Source organism: Ambystoma mexicanum, chromosome 2p (genome assembly GCF_040938575.1).
Source record: "Ambystoma mexicanum isolate Mex_15411 chromosome 2p, UKY_AmexF1_1, whole genome shotgun sequence".
Taxonomy (NCBI): Eukaryota; Metazoa; Chordata; class Amphibia; order Caudata; family Ambystomatidae; genus Ambystoma; species Ambystoma mexicanum.
The window spans coordinates 339,094,235-339,114,547 of NC_090923.1; the positions used below are offsets into that span (position 1 = coordinate 339,094,235).

General features: G+C 43.4%; 1 protein-coding gene across 1 annotated transcript in view; it reads left to right on the forward strand.

The window, feature by feature from the left end:
* Window positions 1-20,313, forward strand: part of LOC138565875 (cyclin-P-like) — a 349,626-nt gene that overhangs the window by 301,118 nt on the left and 28,195 nt on the right. The window contains exons 4-6 of the mRNA XM_069643028.1: window positions 1,632-1,730; window positions 15,964-16,119; window positions 16,651-16,811. Of these exons, the coding sequence (XP_069499129.1) occupies window positions 1,632-1,730; window positions 15,964-16,119; window positions 16,651-16,689 (294 nt within the window). The 3' untranslated portion in view covers window positions 16,690-16,811. The remainder of the gene's footprint in view (window positions 1-1,631; window positions 1,731-15,963; window positions 16,120-16,650; window positions 16,812-20,313) is intronic.

Sequence of the window (20,313 nt, forward strand, 5' to 3'; positions counted from 1 at the left end):
GATTTTAGGAAATGCTTTAACGTGTTAGTCAAATTATCTTACTCTCCTGTGCAGAACCCTCTTGCTGATCCTATGAAGGCTGGACTCCATGAATAGAATTTACTTGAAAATCCCATAACATTTGGCGCTACGAAGTACAGAATGTAGCCGCAAGACTGATCCGCTAACACGATGGCTCAGTTTATCAGACTAGAATCATGGCTGCACACTGGCTGCCAGATTGGGAATTAACTGTACAAAGGACTCTGCATCACCAGCAGCCATGTCTTACATGTTGGGAAGGTGGGATTCATCTACTCTTCTACTGGATCATACTCCTTGTTTATTGTCATGACCACAAGACTTTGAAACTTTGCCCAAAGGAATACGCAGACAGCAGGAACACCAACTACTCTAAAGCACTTGAGAACTGGCTCTTCAATGGGTCCTAGAAAGTACAGCATCCCTTGGAAGTAAGGATCTATCCAACTAGAATGCTGGAAATAACTCCACCTGACCTATCATATCAGTGGCCATTTTTGGAGTTTAAGGTAGAACTCATCAGGCAAATGAAACACTCTGGTAGATGGCATATTAACCAGAGCTTTATGTACAGGGAAAAGGCTGATCAATCAGCCAGTCATCACCAGGTCAGGCCTAGTAACTAGAAACCCTAGCTGCAATGGATAAGCTACCCAAATTGACCTGCAGGAGTACTAGCAGTTCATCAATTGGCCATATAGCTGGATATCCCCTCCATCATCATGGCGGCCCCTTCACTCTAAGTCAATCCTCAGAAGCAACTAGCCTCCCAGCCTCTCACTGTAGCAGTGACTGCATCTCTCCATAATGTGGAAGCACTTCATGCCAAATCAGATTAATACATCAAAGCAAATGTCTTGCATGAATGAAACGGGCAAGGTTGGCACACTAGCGATCTCCTTCTAACAGACCATACCCTAGAGTACACACATGCCACATCACATTTGACAAGTGTACCAAATATCACCATGTAGCTTGCCTCCACATTTCAACAATGGGAACTTTGCATTGCTCCTGCCAATCCTTCCAAGTTCCAGAACATAGGACGGGCTAACTGTTATCCTCTTCACGCGCTAGTCAAGCGATCTGCGCGCTGTGGATTGGTAGCGAGGGGCAGCGATAGTAAGTGGTTTTTAAAGATTTTATATTGGCTCCATATTCTGTGGTGTTGTCTATAGATGTATGACTGTTTCAGCAGCTCTGATCAGTTATTCTATGTTACCCCAAATTTAAAGGGGTTGGTGTTCTAAATGGGTAACTTGTTAGGTGCTAAATTTAACAATGGGTTTCATCTTTAATGGTCAATGTTTCTATGTTCTCCAGGAGTGAAAGACTAGTTTCCAAAGTAGGATATGCATGTTATGTAATTGCTACAGAAAATGAGTCAGTCGCGTTGTTAAGATATGAAATTAAATGCAAACTGATCTGATGGATGCACAACATCCTGTAATTATTATACATGGGTCCAAAATGTATGCTTCCAAACAATGTCAATGTTCTAACTGTTATGTCATGGGCCTTCGTCTATAAGTGCATGAGTTCATGGGGGGTGTAGAGAACTCTACATGACCTTAACGTGCTAATCTTTTTAGTGCTACTTTCCTCTCTAGGGTAAGCAAGCCACTTGCAGCCTGAAGATTTCAGATGTGCCAAGAAGAATCACTGCGAGAATGAGGGCCATCTTGGTCGACTGGTTGGTGCAGGTCCATGTACGTATATTCAATGCTTTGCTGTGGTACGCCCCGATGCTGTCCTTTCAGACATGCTCCGAACATTGATCTACTGATGCCTCGAACACAGGTTTTGCTTCATTTGATTCTTTCGTTAAATGTTTAAAGTCCAGACCAGTTCTCATTTTCTCTGCTTCTTTTCCCTGCCCCTGTGCTATGTGGATTTGAACTTTATTCTGGATAGGATGAGCAACCGATTTTGTCAAGCTCTGTCGTTTGTGTAATTCACACATCTGAACTAAATATGTAAACTGACATTTGATGCACATTTTGGAAATCCAGGTTTCACCTTTAAAAAGAAGCTGTTGCAAACAAATCTAGTCCAGTAATTCAGCGTTCTGATCTGTGTCTTAATTCTGGCAATCTAGAATTGGTAGAGATGACGTAATGTTAGGAACTCGCAGAATCTGCACTTGTCCTTCTCCCAGAATAAGCATTGTGCTGTGCTATTCCTGGGATAGTGCAAGCTCTAGCTCCAGGATAGAAACCAGAGCTGGCAATAATGTGTTTCCCTGCACATCGCACCAACATTTCTTGGGACTCTCCACCGAGCTTCTTGTAATTATAATGGGAAGGCAGCCTACAGTGTGATGATGGGACAATGGGGGGAAAAGGGGGTTAGGGATTGCTTTCCATAAACTAAGCTCATAAAAATAGTCCTGGACCCAGAAAGCAGAAGGTGAATTATAGTTTGTCCTCGTAATCGAGCACCGTTCAGTGTCACCCTTCGTTCTGTTGCATCTCCTCATCAGGATTCGCTGTATGTGCACTCTGCGTCGTTTTGAGATTCTGATTCTGGAAAGGTAGACGTGAGGTTTCCACATGTCCTTTTAAGGCTTCAATGTATATTGCCACGAACGTTTATTTTTTATTTCTAGTGTTCACTAGGGTGGTTCTCCAAACCTGTCATTTAAACAATTCACCGGTATTCCATTGAGCAACACCTCGACAGGAATAATCAGCATATGTTGGGTGTTGTCGCAGCTCGGGCATCACTATTTCTCTAGCACATTATAATCTGGGTAAATCGCTAACATGCTGTAATCTTTATCTGGCCTGCTTGATGTGAATTACAGTAAGATTTCTCTGCCCTCTGAATTTGAGCTAAACCTGCTTGAGTGGTGCAAGGTGGTCTTTGTTGAAGCTCAGTGTGACCTTGCCACCATGACCAGTTTGACTGCTTCCCTGGAAACAAAAGTTGGCGTCCTGCTACATGCATAAACATTCTCTGTAAAGGCTTTCTATTTTTCATGCTTTGTATTTCTATAGAAAGATCTGTCTTTAGCTAGCTTTCAATCAAAGTAGAAGAGCAAAAACAATGGAGTACTCATAGCTTTTTATTATTTAGCTAGTGTTTAAACTGCAGATATACCCCAACACTTTGCTTTTTTTATGTGAAGAAACCTTTTTTTGGGGCAGTCAAAAAGTCTGCATTTTTGCTGTGTTCATATTTTGTAAATTATAAAAAAAAAACATTCAGTACAGAACCAAGTGAACAAACAGGTTAAAAAAATATACACTCAATTGCTGGACAGTGTAAACAATTACAGTGAGCCTTTTTAACATTTTAAATACAGGAACAATCATATTCAAAGGTTGTCGTTAGTGTGTCCTTTATGTTTAAAGAGCACTGAATGATGAAGATTGACGAGCTTCCCTGGCCTATCACGTAGGAGCATGGCTGCAATTAGCGGGTTGGGTCCAAGCCCTCCTCGTTCTCAGGAAGGCCCACGATGCATTTATTGTTGCTCTTATCGCCTGATTCCGCATATTTGACTCTGCCCTCTAGCACTGCAAGTGTTTGTGGTTTGTGAACTTATTCTAGAAGGTCTGCCCAAGGGCAGCTGTTAAAAGTTGCACCTTGGATGGAAACATTATTTTGGATAAACTGCTAATTTCTTGTCGGAGAAAAGTAACCTCTGTGTTCACCTTTTTCGTCAACTGCACTGTAGTTTGTGTTTGTGGTGGTGGTGGTTGTCAGTTTGCATGGGGTTCTAGTTTATCTTTTGAGGGAAGACCACATAGAGTAGTGAAGGCAGCACACGCTCACTTGCGACAGACCTATGCCTGTAATAAGACCAGGATCCGTGCAGTAGGTTAGACTATCTTTATTCCTTCCCTGCAGCGAACTGCCACTTCCCGAGGATCCTCACCTCGTATGCGCAAGCCTCACGCATGCTCATTGGTTCAGTCTGCAGAGCTTTCGGGCTCCATTAACTGTGTTCTTGCCAGGACACTATATCAGTTATGGCAGAAGGTGGCTTTCTTTTCCCCAGGTGGGCATTCCCCCCTCTAAGGGTTTATTTTGAAATTGCTTTGAGCACAGGACCAGTCCTGTGGGTGAACATTTGCACCATGGTTACAAAACAATGTTTATTTAGGATTCATTTCCACATGAGTATAAACTGCAGGATATTGGTATCGAGACTGATCAGAAGGGGAACATCTGTCCAGGCTCCTTTGACATTCTCTCACCGATGGGCAAAGTCCGCCCCAGGGTGCTTGCAGGAAAGCTCTGAAAAATTAAAGGCTTCAGACCGCCCGCACTAACTGCTGTCACCGGCCTCCAGAACACCTCAATTCACAGATGAGGCTCAAGGGTTTTATTTCAATTTTCAACAGTTGCATTGGCCACACCCCTCTAATCTAGGAATTTGCAGTTCCACCCTATCCCAAGCTTCCTTCAACCCAGCACTTGTACGAGTGATCGCTAACCCCTACTATCCAAAAGCTACCCATCTAGGTGATCGCCTAAAGGCGCATACCTTATCTAGCTATACTTCCTTGGGGAACAACCTAGGTGAGGTGTTGCCGGTCCCCAGTTCCAAGCTACTCCTGTCCATAGTGTTCTTCTCCCCCCTCTCCCAGTCTTTCTCCCCCCTCCCTGTGGGGACAGAGAAAAACCTATTTCCTCTGGTGGCGCGGCCAAAGGGAAGCCGTGGTGGGCCTGAGGCCTGGTAATCCTCGCTGATACCAGATTGCTAGGGAGAGCCTGGATCCCCGAGCTCTATGCCAAAAAGGACATTCGCTGCAGAGACTAGCAGCAACAGGGAAGCAAGCGTCCCACAGAGACTACCGCTAAGAAATACGAATACTTTGAATCAAGGCTGGGAAAGCTGACAAGGTTACTCGAACCCGAGATACCCAAACGGGCAAGTGCAATCTAATTCACAGAGCACTTGCCAGTTTGGGTTTCTCAGGGTCCAGTAACCTTGTCTGCTTTCCTAGCCTGAATGCAAAGTGTTTGTAACTACTTCAATCTAATTTGCAAACACTTTAATGCTGGGAAAGCCGACAAGGTTACTGGACCTTGGAGGACCGAATGGACAAGCTCCCTCGGTGTCAGAGTGAAGGAGATACACTTTGCATCAAGGTTGGGAAAGCCTACAAGGTTTCAAGAGCCTGAGAAACCAGAGTGGGCATGCACCCTATGTGAATTACATTGATGGAGAGGTTTTGAGTAAAACCTTTCTTTTTGCGAGGAAGAGCGAACCATATGGAGGATATTTCCTTTTGACCAACAAAGTCTACAAGAAAGTTCTTCTCGTATGGACAAACTGGAAGTGAATGACAAGCCAGGCAGAGGCCGAATTTAGAGGCCATTGCCCCGGCTTCTCTTTTTTAGTTAAGTTTTCTAAAGTGGTGGGGCTGTATTGGTTGGATAGGATTTTGGACTAAGGACTGTTTTCTTTTGCCAAGCAACATTCGTTTTAGGTTCTCGATGGGGAACTTCCCTCATAGAGAGCAAGCTAGGAGTTTTCATTGGTACGAGTCCTTCTGGTTCGCCACAGATATGGGCCCAGAAAAGGTCAAAATATTGTAAAACACTATATGGGCGTGCTATGGAATTTAATTTCAAACCTTATCTAAGCTATCCCAGAATGGTTATATGTGATATTAACGTTTTTACAACGGCATGTTGCAGAAATGCCATTGGAAAAAATAAAGTATGTAAATATTGTGCTCTAAGGAAAATGAAGGCCCGTTTAGTAATATTGCTCTTAAAACATTGTCGCAAATCATTGATGTGTTGGAAGTTGGGAAATTTTTATATTGGTTATTTTTTTTAACTCTTAACTGAAAACCATGGATAAAATCAGTTAACAAAGCAGTGAAACCTAAAACCTTGTTTAGCTGTCGGCAAGATAACAATCCCTCCCCTTCACAATCACTGGAAGCCCAAAGGTAAGAAGTGGTTAGCTTACATGATATACTGATTTTCAGGCCAGTAAAAAAAAAGGGTGCATAATTGTGCTTTTAATTGTGAAGCAATTCTATGATAACCACTCAATTTAATTACACAAATCCTTTAAGGGGGACACCTGAGCTACCTTCCTAGTTCTGCCTCACCACACCTTGGCCACAATATTTTACATTGTGTGTCACTGTTAAGTTCCTGCATTATTTTCTTGTCTATGTGAACCATGTTGTGGGGAAGGAACAATTACATCACTGGTTACCTTTCAGAAAACAATGCTATCTCACAGAAAATATAAACTGTTTTGGCATGTGTTTTGGTAAAGATTTTCTTTTTGCTGCTTTCTCTCATTAGACTTCAATTGCCCACTTTACTTTTTGCTATTGTCAAACCTTTTCTGACTTTTGGAGGCAAGTAAAGCCTTTTCTTTTTAGTATATTTTCAGCACACATCTTCTGTGTCCATGTAACTTTGTGGTCACTTGCATGATGTGTCCAGTATGGGCTTGTGACAGCATATACTTTTGTTTTCTTTTTAATAGTATCATGCACTTTTGCTTTGTATCACTTATAGAATATTATACTTTAAAATGGCCATGCCACAAGATTTTCGTTTGTCCTTTTGGCCATCTTGTAGTTTGACCTTCCTACCCTGGAGCAGTTGGATTTTCCTTATATGGTAAGCCCTTTCCCAGGGAAAACTCCAGCTTTTGTGGGCAAAGTGGCAGTCTTGTGTGTGTGTGTGTGTGGCCGGATGTTGGGCTCTGGACTCAGACCACATCCATGCCAGGTATCTGTTGCTGGGTAGATTGTGTGTCCAGAGCCTGTCCAGGATTGGACTTGCCTGCCAGTTTGAATGGTGCAGTCCTTGTCATTGGTGGGTGGGGGAAACTCCAGTCCGGATCCTAGATAAATGGTGAAATCCGTCTTGAGATTGTGGAAGCCGAGACCACTACAAAGGAGAGCAGCCTGCTGATAACCCGGAAATTGTCATTGGGCGTTTGCCAGCAGCCCTTTCTTCACTTGCCAGGTCTCTGCAAATCTCCTGAAGACGTTATCAGCCGTACGACGCCTGGACTTGTCTGAACAATCCTTCCTGACCTCTACTTGAAGATCCAGCCACTGGAAGTGCTCGGAACAGTACTGGAACGATCCTGTGGGCTAGCCAGATGTCCTTCTGGGCTACTTCGCTACAACGGTCACTGTCCTATGGTCAGCCTGGGAATTCAGCAGATCCTCGGTTTATGGTATAAAAAAGCATTTCTCTGAGGTTGCAGCTCCTCAACATGGAGAGGGGCCTTTTAGGACTAGTTTCTTTGTTCCTACCACAACAACTTACAAGTGGCAATCCCTGTTCGCTGCCGTCATCGCGTCCCGAGGTCGTCACCAGAGTGCTGATACTGAAGTCGGTGTCTAGCTGTCCAGAATATATATGGTCCATCGAAGCACAGACCCGCAAACTAGCAGGACCCAAGAACTCAACCCCTTAAGTAACCTCTGCACTCACGACCCCTGTGACTCCTCCAACTAAGGCACAAATACAGAAGGCCCTGTGGTTTCAGGAACTCCTTTGGTAGCCCCAGAGAGGATCAGAGTACTGGGGTTGAGTATCCATACCTGGTTCCACACCCTCTGTCTCCATAGAGTTCTATGGGTGTGAGTCCTAGCCATTTCTCTCTCTCTCCCCTCTCCCTGGCGGTATCTGGTCCTATAGTATTTTTAATAAGGCTAAAATTATTTTTCTACAGGAGACTTGGCTTCTTGAAGCAGTTGAATTTGATGGTTACACAGCATAGCATAATTATGCTAAAAGCGGAGATAAAGGGCAGCCCATATGGTGGGCTAATTATATTGGTATCAAATAACTTTGATTCTAATGAATGCATACTAGAGGTGAATAATACTAATGTATTAATAGTAGCAGTAAGAGTGAACGATGATAGTAAAAATCATGTTGGTTAACATGTATGATCCCCCTGGCGATGACCATACTGTTGCTATACAATTGGACATCTATGAATGTTTAGTAGATAAGTATACATCTGATGGTGAGATTAATATCCTGGGAGGTGATCTGAATGCCAATGTTGTCTTGCCTGATAATATGAGCATTACTCAAGGGGTGGACATGACTAAACCTGAAAGGTGGAAAACTTTTATAATAGATATGGAATTACAGGTGGCTAATGGGTTTGGGTATGATAAGTCCAAAACTAGTACTACATGGACTAATGGCCTCTACTCCACGACACTTGATTATCTCTGTTTGAATGATGAGCCATTTGGCCAACTGGCCAATTTTCAAATACTGGCGAATTCATTTAGTGATCATGCTCTGTTGATCTGTACTCTCATTTGGAACACAAAATTGCAGCACTTTGATAGAATTGGTGATGTGAACATTGCTTGTAAAGGTAACCGGTTAGGGTGGTCTGATGCTAATCTTGCAAAGGCAAGATTATGGAGTAAAGGACTACAGGTAGAATATCTGGCTACACGATCGACAGAAGAAATTGTGTGCTGGATATCTTCCTGTATGCATGATATGATGCCTATAGGTCGGAAGCTATGGCCCCACAAGCATGGTCATGACAATCAGAGGCCATATGACAAGATATGTAGCATGAAAAACAGGATGCGTAGTGAACTCGGAATATGTGATCGTACTGGTCTTAGCCCTGAGGGCATACATACGACTAAATGGCGGATTAAGAACTATAGAAATGGGGTTAGACGCTATCTAGCACTAACTGGCAACATATGGTGCAGCTGCTAATAGACAGGGATAGTAAGAAATTTTGGGCCAGCTTTAAATCGATCAGCAACAGTGGAAATCATGAGCTTATAGTGCCAATCAATAGCTCTACCTGGGCCAGGTTTCTTTCAGATACATTTAAAGGTGCTGTAAATCAACTGATTAAAAAAGAAACTATATCTAATCTGAACATCAGTAGGGAAGATCTCATCATGGTAATTAAGAATTTGAAATCCTCAAGAGCCCCTAGGCCTGATGGGCTCTGCAATATTGTAATCTAGGACAATCCAGAAACCTTGGCAGATATATTAGCTATAATACGTGAAAAGGTAATTGATACTGGAATTATTCCAAATTCATGGAAGATGTCCAATATCATCCCAGTCTTCAAGAACGGTCCTCGCAATCTCCCTGAGAATTATCGCCTTTTGGCGTTAACCAGTGAGATTAACAAATGGATAAATAGCAAACATATTCTGGATAAGGTTCAAACGAGTTTCCGAAAAAGGCTGCTCCACCAATGACCTCTTCATCGTGAATACATTAATAGAACAAACTAACAGTGTTGATGTGCCACCTTTGTACATCTTCGTGGATTTTTCATACGTTTTCGACACGGTTGATCATATGAAGCTATGAAACAAACTTGAGTCATTTGGCATGCCTAAACATCTTCTTTACTCGTGTATGATGATATATGAGGGAAGCAAGGCCAGAGTACTATTAGATAATACGGGTCTGATGTCCGACTCCATATCTATCGAAAAGGGTGTTAGGAAGGGCTGTGCCCTAGCACCAACACTATATAATGGGCCTCATTACAAGTTTGGCGGTAGCCTTGCCGGTAAAACCGGCAGGCTGCCGCCAAACTTGCAGATTCTTCTTGCCCCTTGCAATCGGGAAATACAGGGCCATTACAACCCTGGTGGACCCTGTATTTCCCCATTGCAGGGGGCCGGAAACGTTTACTCCCCATTTGAGTCCCATAGGGCTCAATGGGAATGGGGAGGTCGGATGCACCAGCACCATTCCGAATGGTGCCGGTGCATCCGACATGCTCTGCTCGCACGTGGCGGTCCACCCGCCAGGTCCGACCGGGTGGGGAAAAAAGGCACTCGCGAGCAGAACTCGTAGTTTGCCGGTCTGGTAACTACAGTACCGGAGAGTTTACCGTTACCGTAGTTACTGAACCTGTAAACTTGTAATGAGGCCAATTATGGCTGATTTTGGGGGTATGAACATGAATGCCTTCCCCAGAATAGGAACATGTAAGATAGGATGGATGACCACTAGCCGTAGTGCTGCAAAAAATGTTCTCTCCTGTCCTTTGGGTAAGATTTTTAAAAATAGTAAAGTGTTACAAATACCTAGGTCATGAGGTCTGTTGAGAGGAAGAGAATTAAGCATATGGTTCAACAGAACAAAATAGTAAAAGTAATGTCCAACTTAACTGCAGTAATGTCCTTCTCAAAGAAATCGGCAGGATATAGCCTATTGGACATTCTTAACATTTACAACCAGAAACTTTCCTTTATGCCCTAGAGACCTCATATTCGAATGGTCGGATTGGGCGGATGTTACTGATGGCATTATATGGAGAAGATTATTGGGGCTCACAAATTATACCCCTATTCGGGCAGTTCGTCTTGAGATGGGACTTATTTCCCTGTCTGCACGTTTTGAATTCAATAGAGCTAAGCTTTATATTAAGATAAAATTTGCTCGCGCGGATACCCTTTTGTTTATCCTCTGGGGCTGTCTGGAGGGTGGTAAAATGGAAGTGCTGAATAAATTCCAGGAAAGAATCCTACAATTTATTTGGCAAAATAGGGTGGACTCCTAACTGGGACTACGGGGAAGGAGCACTGGCAAAATCACTTCGAATCCATAGAGAAGTGGGACAAGGTGGCAAGTGTGAGATCATTTTGCTTCTTTGCTAAACTGCCTTTTGAATATAAAAAATGCACATTTATTTGAAATTGCTCCCCTCACCTGTAACACACATAATATTATGGGATATTCGGCTCAACCGTTTGAACATCCTTGCGATAAAGGGTGCATGGACTGGTGTTCCGGTCAAGAGGAGGACATGGCCGTACGATGAAATTAGCTAGACATGTACTCGCATGTTGTCCTAAAATGAGACCGAGATATGATAAATATTTTGCTAAATTTGAGTTTGATCAGGAGTATATTGTGAGTGAAACCTTTTGGTTGAGATGCTTGTCTGGGTATAATAAAGGCTTAGTTATCGCCATTACCCAGATTTGGAAGAACTCCAACATCTACCTGTGTAAATTTGAAGAGGATGTGAAACTGTTGAACTTGAAATGTCGGTGTCACGATGCCCGCTCCCGGGGAGCCGGCTCAGGCCCTGCGTCCCCGAAAGCGGACATCAAGTCCCCGGGGAAGGTCCCAGCAACCCCTTATAAGGGGCCCTTTGGACAGCGTCCTGGCGCCTATGGCGCGAAGCTCATAGAAAACGTCAGTCCTGGCGCCGCAGGCGCCAGGCTCATTATGAAAGTGTTTGGGTGCACTTACCTGATGCAGACCATGCTGCAGAACCCCGGCCTCCTTGAGGCCTGAAAGGAACTACTTTACTTGTGGGACTCATTTACCACCCGGACGTGGTCGGGGAAGGATACATACCTGATTGGAGGAAGGACACATTCTAGGAACTTCTTCCAAGGCTATTTAAACCACACCCGATCAGCCACACGTGCTTCGCGTTGTTCTGCATCTAGCAGCTGGACGCTCACCGTGTTTGCTCCTGCATCTTGACTTCTGCCACACCTGCCAGCATCCTGAATCACCTGCAAAGGAAGGGAACAAGAGAACAGAAGAAGGAAAAGGCCTCACCTGCTAAATCTGCATCCCATAGACATTTCGCCGACAATCCTGAAAAGGAAGACATTTATTTTTAAAAACACATTGCATCGATTGCTGCAGCGCCGCATTCTACTCACCTTTACTGGGCGCCTCCATGTTCAGCAGCGACTATCCGGATTCGCAGCGCGCCCCCGCGCCTAGGGAGAAAAAGACAAGAACAAAGGTGAGAGAAAGAAGGGAAAAGGGAAGCTAAAACTCCATGTCAAGACTTACCTGTTGGGTCATTCCCTTTTCATTTCGGGTCCGCGCCACATCCAGGCATTTTCAGACCCCGGCCCCTAAGGGGAAAAAGACATCAGCGTTAATGAGTGAATGAAAAGACATTACCAAAACACTCATTAAAGACTTACCTGATTTCCACAAGGATTTCACCGCTCACCTCGGTTCGGTGCCTGTTCCCCGGCATTCCGTACCCCGGCCCCTATGGGGAAAAAGACACTAGCATTAGAACATTAATGCATGGACACAAGGGAAACCACTTATAGAAAAACTTACCGGAAGCCAAGCAAGTTTGGTTCTCACCCATCCGAAAATCCAGTGACGTAATTGGATACCAACGCGCCCCTGCATCAGAAGCAGGGTGGAGAGCTCGTCCTTCCAGACCCTAAGGTGAGACGCTACGGGGAAGCACAGAAGGGTTTTGAGGAGGGTGAGAGGGGTAAGTGGGAGGCCGATTGCATTACCCCGCAGACAGTTAACCCCCTATTCTCACCTACAGAAGGATACTTCTGCGAGTCAGACAAGCCAGATCTGGGGCCCAGTCCAGTCCGTCTTCCGAACCCTGCGCATCACCTTAGACGAGGTCACAGCAGCGCGAACCAGGCCAGCGCCCCCGTGGGAGTCAGGTGAGCGTTACAGTCGGTTTGATGTGGTGATTCTGGATGTAGATGTGATACTCTTAGGGGAATGACCCCCTGATCTTTTTTTTAATGCATTATATATATGTATAGATTACTATAGTTGAGGTTTATAGCACAAAGTTATGATGTATATGCTTTTGTTTTATTTCATTCTTTTCTCTTATTTTTCTCTCAAATGTAATGTTTGAATACATTTCTTTTAATATAAGGAGCATCTTTTTTTGATACTTTTAATGTTACTTTTAATGCTGTCTTGTTATGTTTGTATTTGAATTTGTGTAAATGTTTAATAACTATAAACATAATTTTAAAAAAATGTAATGGTGGTGGTCTGGCCTGGTATCCTCCCCTGGGCCTCCCCTGAGGTGGTGGAGATGGGAGAGGAGTCATTTTAAATACTTTCTTTCTTGTTTTCACTTAACTTTGGAACACTTACAACTACTTAATGACTCGAGCCAACACGTGTTCAATCTTCCTAAATAGACTCCCGGCCTCCTGAAAAGCCTTTTATTGGGACCTGTGACGATGCCACTAGGCCCGTTTTCTAATTTGGAAAAGACACTGAGGTTAGAACCTTGATTCTTATGTTTTGTATGGGGTTTTGCTAACTTTATTCTCCATCTATTTATTCTCAGCATGTTGATACTAACCTGGTTCTATTTCTTTATTCACTTGCTTTGCTACACTTACAGTACATTCAAAAGTAATTCTAACTATATTTAAATGGCAAGTGTTCATGCTCTTAGCAGAGCACACCACACAAAGGTGAATGTGTATAGAAGCTGCAATTTATTTTAGTGTGTTACTTACCTGTGGTTTTAATTGAGTTTTTGTCCAAGGCAATAACTGTATATTGTATACATTCTGCCTAACTTGCATTATTAGGAGTGCTCTTCCCCGCTCCCTCCACATCCCCCAAAGTCGAAGCCTTGCTGTTCAGTCACACAACCCAGATACCTTGGCTAGACATTCGAGTTTGGTCCCTGTTCATCAGAATAGGGAGGCCATTCTTCAGAATCTATTCACAGGGCAGATTCAGAAAATCCATCTTAACTGCTTAACATCAGAATGCTTTTAGGAGACTATAGCGCTTTATTAATGGAATACAAAATGGCGATGTGCATCATTACATTGCTGCAAACCCCGTGGCATTTTGGTTCAAGGCAGTCTGTTTTTGTTTCTTTTATGCTTTTAAAGAGTGCGCAGCAGACTGGATGTTGCTGGGGGATAAACCTCCTGACACATGGAGAATTAAATTGCACCAGTGTTTGTTACGCAGCCTGCCAGCATTCAGAGGCACTTTACACTAGGGGGCAGTGTTTGGGTAACATAAGAGGACTTGTGATGGTTACAGCTGACTAGACCTATGTTGGGATCGGAATCTGAGCAGGAGGGATATGGGAGATTGACGTGAACATAATGGTTTCACTTAAGAGAGCTTCCTTAAATATCCCAGGATTAGGGTTCCCCAGACTCGAGGGAGTTCCTGGAGGTACGGCCACTTCTACTTACCCGCACACCCATCTGCCCCACATGGTGAGTGGCAGTTCCCAACCTGTATGTGCAGGCTGGCTGAATTGTGTGGCTTTGGGCCTCTCAAGTAAGTTTACCAGAGATAACTAGTCAATAGTGGTAGCAATGTTTGTTCACCTCAGTGATTTCATCTGCCCATAGTGGCCCCAATCCGTGTAAGCGCTACAAAGAGGGGGAGGCTCCATCCACCCTAAAAATGCTGCAAATCAAGGTATAGTACTGATTGCTTGTCCCTCTCTGCAACGCTGTGCAAGGTGAGGAACCAACGCCCTGCTAAAAGGGCTATTTGAGAAGGGAGTGTATCTATGGAGAAAACCAAGGAATTTCCGGGACTCCATAACTGTCTTTCACTTTCTAAGGTTTAGCTTATGGGGCTAGCGGCTTTGAAACTTGCACATTTTACCTGGTTCAGTAAACCGGACGTTCATTTTGTTTTTTCCTCGGAAGATTGAGCTTTTGGGAAACGAGACTGGTCCTTTCACATTTCAGACAAAACGACCAGCCCACAGTTTTCTTTTAATAGTGTACTGGAGATGAAGACTACCCACAGTTGTTGCCACCTTTTTTAATGCTCCCATAACACCTAGATCTTTTTACAGCAGAGTGTTGCTCGCCGTTCATTTTATTTTGGGCTTGCTGCTTTCTAGCCAGAATTGCATGAATGACTCGCAGCCCAAGCCCCCTTATGGTCTAACAGTGCATATTCTCAGATGAGGTCAATATTATCCGTTTAGTTAATACAGCGATTGAGGTTACAAGACCAGCTAATTGCATCACAGTACAATTCACATTGTTGTAAAAAGGTTCAAAGGTTACATTTTCTTTACAACCTATGAAACCAGTATTGTTTTAAGTATCAAATATTAAAGCTTAAAATCTTTCGACATTGCATCCAATTGAAGAACAGGTGTTTTTGATTTTGAGCATCTAGATAGATGTGGTTCTCGCAAGGCCTATTGATTGGGTACAGAATAGCAGACTGTTTTTCTTCTTTCACATTATGGTGATGAAAATAAGTTAATATGGGTTTGTTTTGAAGGATATTACTTCCTTGAGGTTATTTTGAATAACTATGCTTTTATAAGTAAGACCAGAGGGCAGAAATTCAAGTTGCAAGCTACTAGCCAGAACTAAAGGCCCTCGCCACTTCCATTCTCTACATGCACACAATTTCTCACTCGCTAAGAGTCCATGATCACTAGCAAATGGGTAGTGGCAAGCACCGTTTTTGTGCCCGGAATAAGAATTCTGCGTAAGATTATACATTTTGATTTGCTTAACGGTTCCAAGTGTGTTTATATTTTACTTTTTTTTTTTTTTTAATATTACTTAATGGATGTTCAATATTGCTCCTGAAGAAGGGATCGTCCTCTCCTGAAACGCAATGAGCTCCTTCATCAGCTTGTACCAACATTATTAAAGTATTTATTGCAATGGAGTAGTAATATCAGTCTATATGGGGATTAACATTCTTCACTTTTTTAATGGTGCATTTTTGACGGATATATATGCGGATTTCATAAGCAAAGAAAGAACAATATTCGTCAATAAATTAGCACACAAAAAGTCGAATATTCGACTAGCTTTTCAGTTATATGGTGTGCAGGAGATGGAGGTATCCTGTATTGTAGGATGTCAATTATTTTCAGAAGAGGTCCCAAAGATGAATGCATGGGCATCAGTAATGTGCCTTAACGTGATAGGACTTTATTCTAGATTCCTCCATTTATCAGCTCGATTATGATGTCATTTAATAGTAGTCTATCTGCTCTCAGACTAATCACTAAATGAGGCTTTGAATCTATGATTACATATTGTACTCATCTGTGAACTGACCATGCTACTCAAGTTTTATAACTGGAATATAACCGAGATCACAAGATCCCCACCCCGCCATTTTCATGTGAAGGTTTTACATTACCGAAAGATTTTGATTTCCACAATGGGACAACTGAGTTAATATGACCATGTTTCACAGGAGTATTTCACCATGGAAGAGGAAACTCTGTACCTGGCGATTTATTTGATGAACCTGTTCTTGAAGGCCAGCAACACTCAGATCCCGATGCTGCAACTCCTGGGCGCCACATGTTTATTCCTGGCCTGCAAGCTAGAAGAGGATTCCTATCCAGAGGTACGTCCATCTGGCCAACTCTCAAACCAGGTGTAAAATGTATCAAAAATTGCATTATTCTCCCTCCCCACAGCGAGTAATGAATATGGGTTTGTCAACTAATCGGCACCTCCTAGTTATTCCCTTTGTACTTGCAGTAGATAGTGTGCCAATTCTAGCCAAAGGAGTGGCACTGACACAAGCCAAGCAAACCTGCTAAAATCGATGGCGACATGTAGGGAAATGGTCAGACTTGATGGTTCAGATGTAAACTCTTCCTCTGATGTGGATTCCAATATTGGCTACCGATGTAATGATGGAATGTGTGACCTCGTAGTTGATTATTTTGCTGCTTTTGATTGGGGCATATGCATGAAGAAAATAAAAAGAAAACATCCTTTTTGTAAGCTGGGGTTGCTTCAAAGAACCTTAACAGTAAAGCTACTGCAGAGTTAATTGCACCCAGTCCATGGTGGTTAAAGAATGTCTTCAGTAATCTAATCAAATAATTGATTAACTTAAGACAGCAGCTAATGAGTCTGGTGCTTTCAGCCTGATTTGCTGTGCTCCCTGATTGGAAAACACCTATGACAAAAAGGCTGTGCTGAAGATGGAACGGGAGGATCCTCTCTTCACTAAAGTTTGAGCTGCATTACTCCAATCCCCTGCTGTTCCTGAGGCTTCTCGCCACGGTTGGAAAATGTTCCATCAAGGTATTCATTTTATTTTATTTTTTTTCCTAGGTCCTATTAAATTGGGTCTATGTACACAATGAGACTAATCGTTTTCTCTCAAATGAGTAGCACTGTACACCTTTAGTAATCAATCTATCCAGGAAGAGGTTGCATGCCAAAATTCCCTTTGGAACACCTAAATATCTACCTCCGAATACATACGCTACACACAGGGCAAAAATAATGGTCTGCTTTTATTTTATTTGGAAATAACTTTAAAAGTTACAACAGTTCTACCCACTCAGCTTATTTTAGCATGGGACAAGACTTTTATTTTGGGTTGGATTATTTTGTGTGCTTTATTTGTTTCAATCTGTTTTGGGGGAAACCAAAGTCTACATTTTAATAAAATGGAAAATGTTAAATTAGCTATAAAAGGGTAACTGGTGAGACACCCAAATTCCTTTCTTTGCCCCAAACCCCACCATTCTTTACAAATCTCCATGTTTCTGCACTCTTTACTTTGAACTCTAGTTTGACGGCCACTGTAAAAGAAGATGCCATCTATGTAACGGTCCATACAAGTTTGTGAATTGAACTTTGTAGAGATCACGCATTTATGGCCGATTGTGAACTTCTTTAATAGTCGCCCAGACTTGGTACTAAATCTAGAGAAGTGCCCTTGGCTTGATATACATAGTGGATGGGCTGGGACTAGGAAACCTTTTTCTGCCCTATTGCAGGATTAACTTCTTGATCTAAACTTCAAGATGTGGCTTTTAGAGTGTTGCCTCTGCCCGAAGAGTGTCTTTACAATGCTTGATGAGGTCCATTGTTGAGGACCATGCTAATGTCCAGACTTTTAATTCAAAGTTGATGGAAGACCTCTTTAGAGCTAGTTTGCTTGTCAGAGTTGGAGATTACATTTTTGTGCATTCCGTGCTAGTCCTGCCCTGTCAATGTCTTTGTAATTTTTAACCTAACACTACACCCTCCCCTAAACCATTCCATCCGTCGTTGGCCATGACACTCATTTCACATCCCCTTTGGCCATCTCTGCAACTATCCCTTGTCCATGTTTCCTCGCTTCTTACCTGCCCCTACTTGGAACAGGTAGTTTCACTTCTTCCCATTTCTCAACTTAAAATGTTAATTAAGGCTTTGTTTAGAATATGCTATTTTACATGCTCCACAGGAATGTGTCTGCAGTTAAGACATAAACTAAACATGGTGACAAACCCACCCATCTTAGCCCCATCACCAAAGATCTCGGCCAGATGAAAAGCGGATGGGTCATCTCAATCTCATCCTTGGTTTGAAAAGCTGGGGCCTGTGAAGGGAAGCTGGTTGTTGTGCTTTACCCCTTATCTGCCCTCTTGGCAGAAAGTAGGTGCATTGAGGCTATAGTTGTGCATTGCATGAGACCTGAATGTCGCTCTCCCGTGTAGTGATGTGGCAGGATGTGATGCTATGCTACATTAGACTCCTTCTCATACATTTAGTCCTCAAAGCTTTCATTTTGCCTCTGCCTCAACACTCCACTGCTCTGACATGCTCAGAACTCCACCTGGTGCGGATTAGACCAAGACCCTGTAACATGCCAGACATTGTCTACTGTTTGCTCCCTACAAATATAGCATTAGCACCATATATGGTAGAGAATAGTAGGATTTCTATTAATACTGCTTATCCATATTACAATGTACCTACACGGCTTCATGCCCTATCATGCCTCCTCTAACAGGTAGCCAACAACACCGCTAAAGAAATGCAGATACTAAGTTGCACTCAGAACTATGGTCCTCCAGAGTAGAATGGCGCTTGATTATTTACTAGCTAACCAAGGGGGAACATGTAAAGTTATAGGTGTTTATGCCTCGGCAGAGTTTACAGATTGCACTTGTGATTTTGACATATTTTAAGGGCGTTCTAGTCCAAGGGATTGGAGGTAACTTGCCTTCTTTCCATTTTGCCCCCTGCTAACACCAGAGCTATAACCATGGGAAGGGGGTTGAGTTGTTTTTATTCAACGTTTTTGTAAGATGTGCCTTTACCACTTGCATATATTTCATATGCAAACTTTACCATTTGACAAGACCTGATGTAGACATTTAGCTATGTTGCATTAATATTAGACCATTCTAGGTGCTTCTCATGATATGGCATTTATAATGCGCCTGTACACAAGTGTTTCTAGGTGCTACAAGACCAGGACGGGGAAACAAGGGAGGACAAAATAACGATCTTACTAGGCTTTGTGTCGTTCAGATCGCACAAGTGCAGGGAAGAGGGGCAATGCTAGGTGCGAGGGGAAAGGGGGAAGTGCAGTTAACTCACAAGTGCAGCCAGCAGGTGGCTCATTTTTGCAGGGATGAGGGACTGTAGTGTTGCAGATACAGACCCTTGAGTACTGGGGAGCCCGCAGGAAGTGCAAGGGCAACTGGACATGCAGGAACCTGAGCCAGCTTTCAGAGGGTGACCAGTGCGCGTAGCAGTTGGCTGCATCAGCAGGGGAGCAGAAGAGAGAAAGCGGAAGCGAAAAGGAAAGTCTTGAGTTGCTTACGGAACCAGAGGTGGTTCTGCTCAATTTTGATAGAGGCAGGGAGGCTGTTCCAGAGGATGGGCCCAACCGAGGAGGTAGATATGCCCCCAACTCTCTGGTTGGAGAAGTGTCTGACCCTCAGAGTTGGAGGTGGATGAGCAGAGAGCTCGAGAAGGAAGATGTTTTGGAAGAGAAAGTTCGAGGTAGAGTGGTCCCAGGCCCAGAAAGCCCTGTGGACAATGCAGAGGGTCTTGAAGCCACAGCGAGACAGTGAAGAGATTTCAGAGTTAGAGAAATACGATCCCTGGGCTTGAAGCAAGGACAGGTCTTGCAGTCCTGTTTTGGATAAGTTGCAAAGGTCGAAGAGTAGAGGTAGGAAGATGATGTTGCAATAGTCCAGCCTAGAGAGGACCAGAGCTTTGGAGACAGTGAGCTTCTGGGGGAAAGTGAGAAAAGGAACATAACTCTGAGGAGGTGAAGCTGATAGTTTGACTTCTTAGAGATCTGAGGAGAGAAAGAGAGGCTGGAGTCGAAGATGACATCAAGGTTTTTAGCCTCACAGGGGGGGGGGGAGAGAGAGAGAGAGAGAGAGAGAGAGAGAGAGAGAGACACAGACAGACAGACAGACAGACAGACAGACAGACAGACAGACAGACGGACCCACCGAATGAGGTGGATCACAGTCTTACTGACATAAGGCAGAGATTACTGGCGGCACTCCATTCCTAAATTGCAGCCAGTCAGTCTGGTATAAGAGAAGAAGCAGAGGAGTCTGAAAGAGCTGAGTGACAGTAGTCATTTTGACATTAGTCATGATCTGATATGTCATTTATAACGCACCTATACACAAATGTTAAAGGCGCGATGAGGCAAGGAAGGGGGAACAAAGGGAAGACTACGATCTTACTAGGCCTGGTGACATTGAGATTGCGCAAGTACAGGGGAGGGGAAAAGTGTGAGGGGGCAATGCAGTACATGGGATCACACAGTAGAACAGAT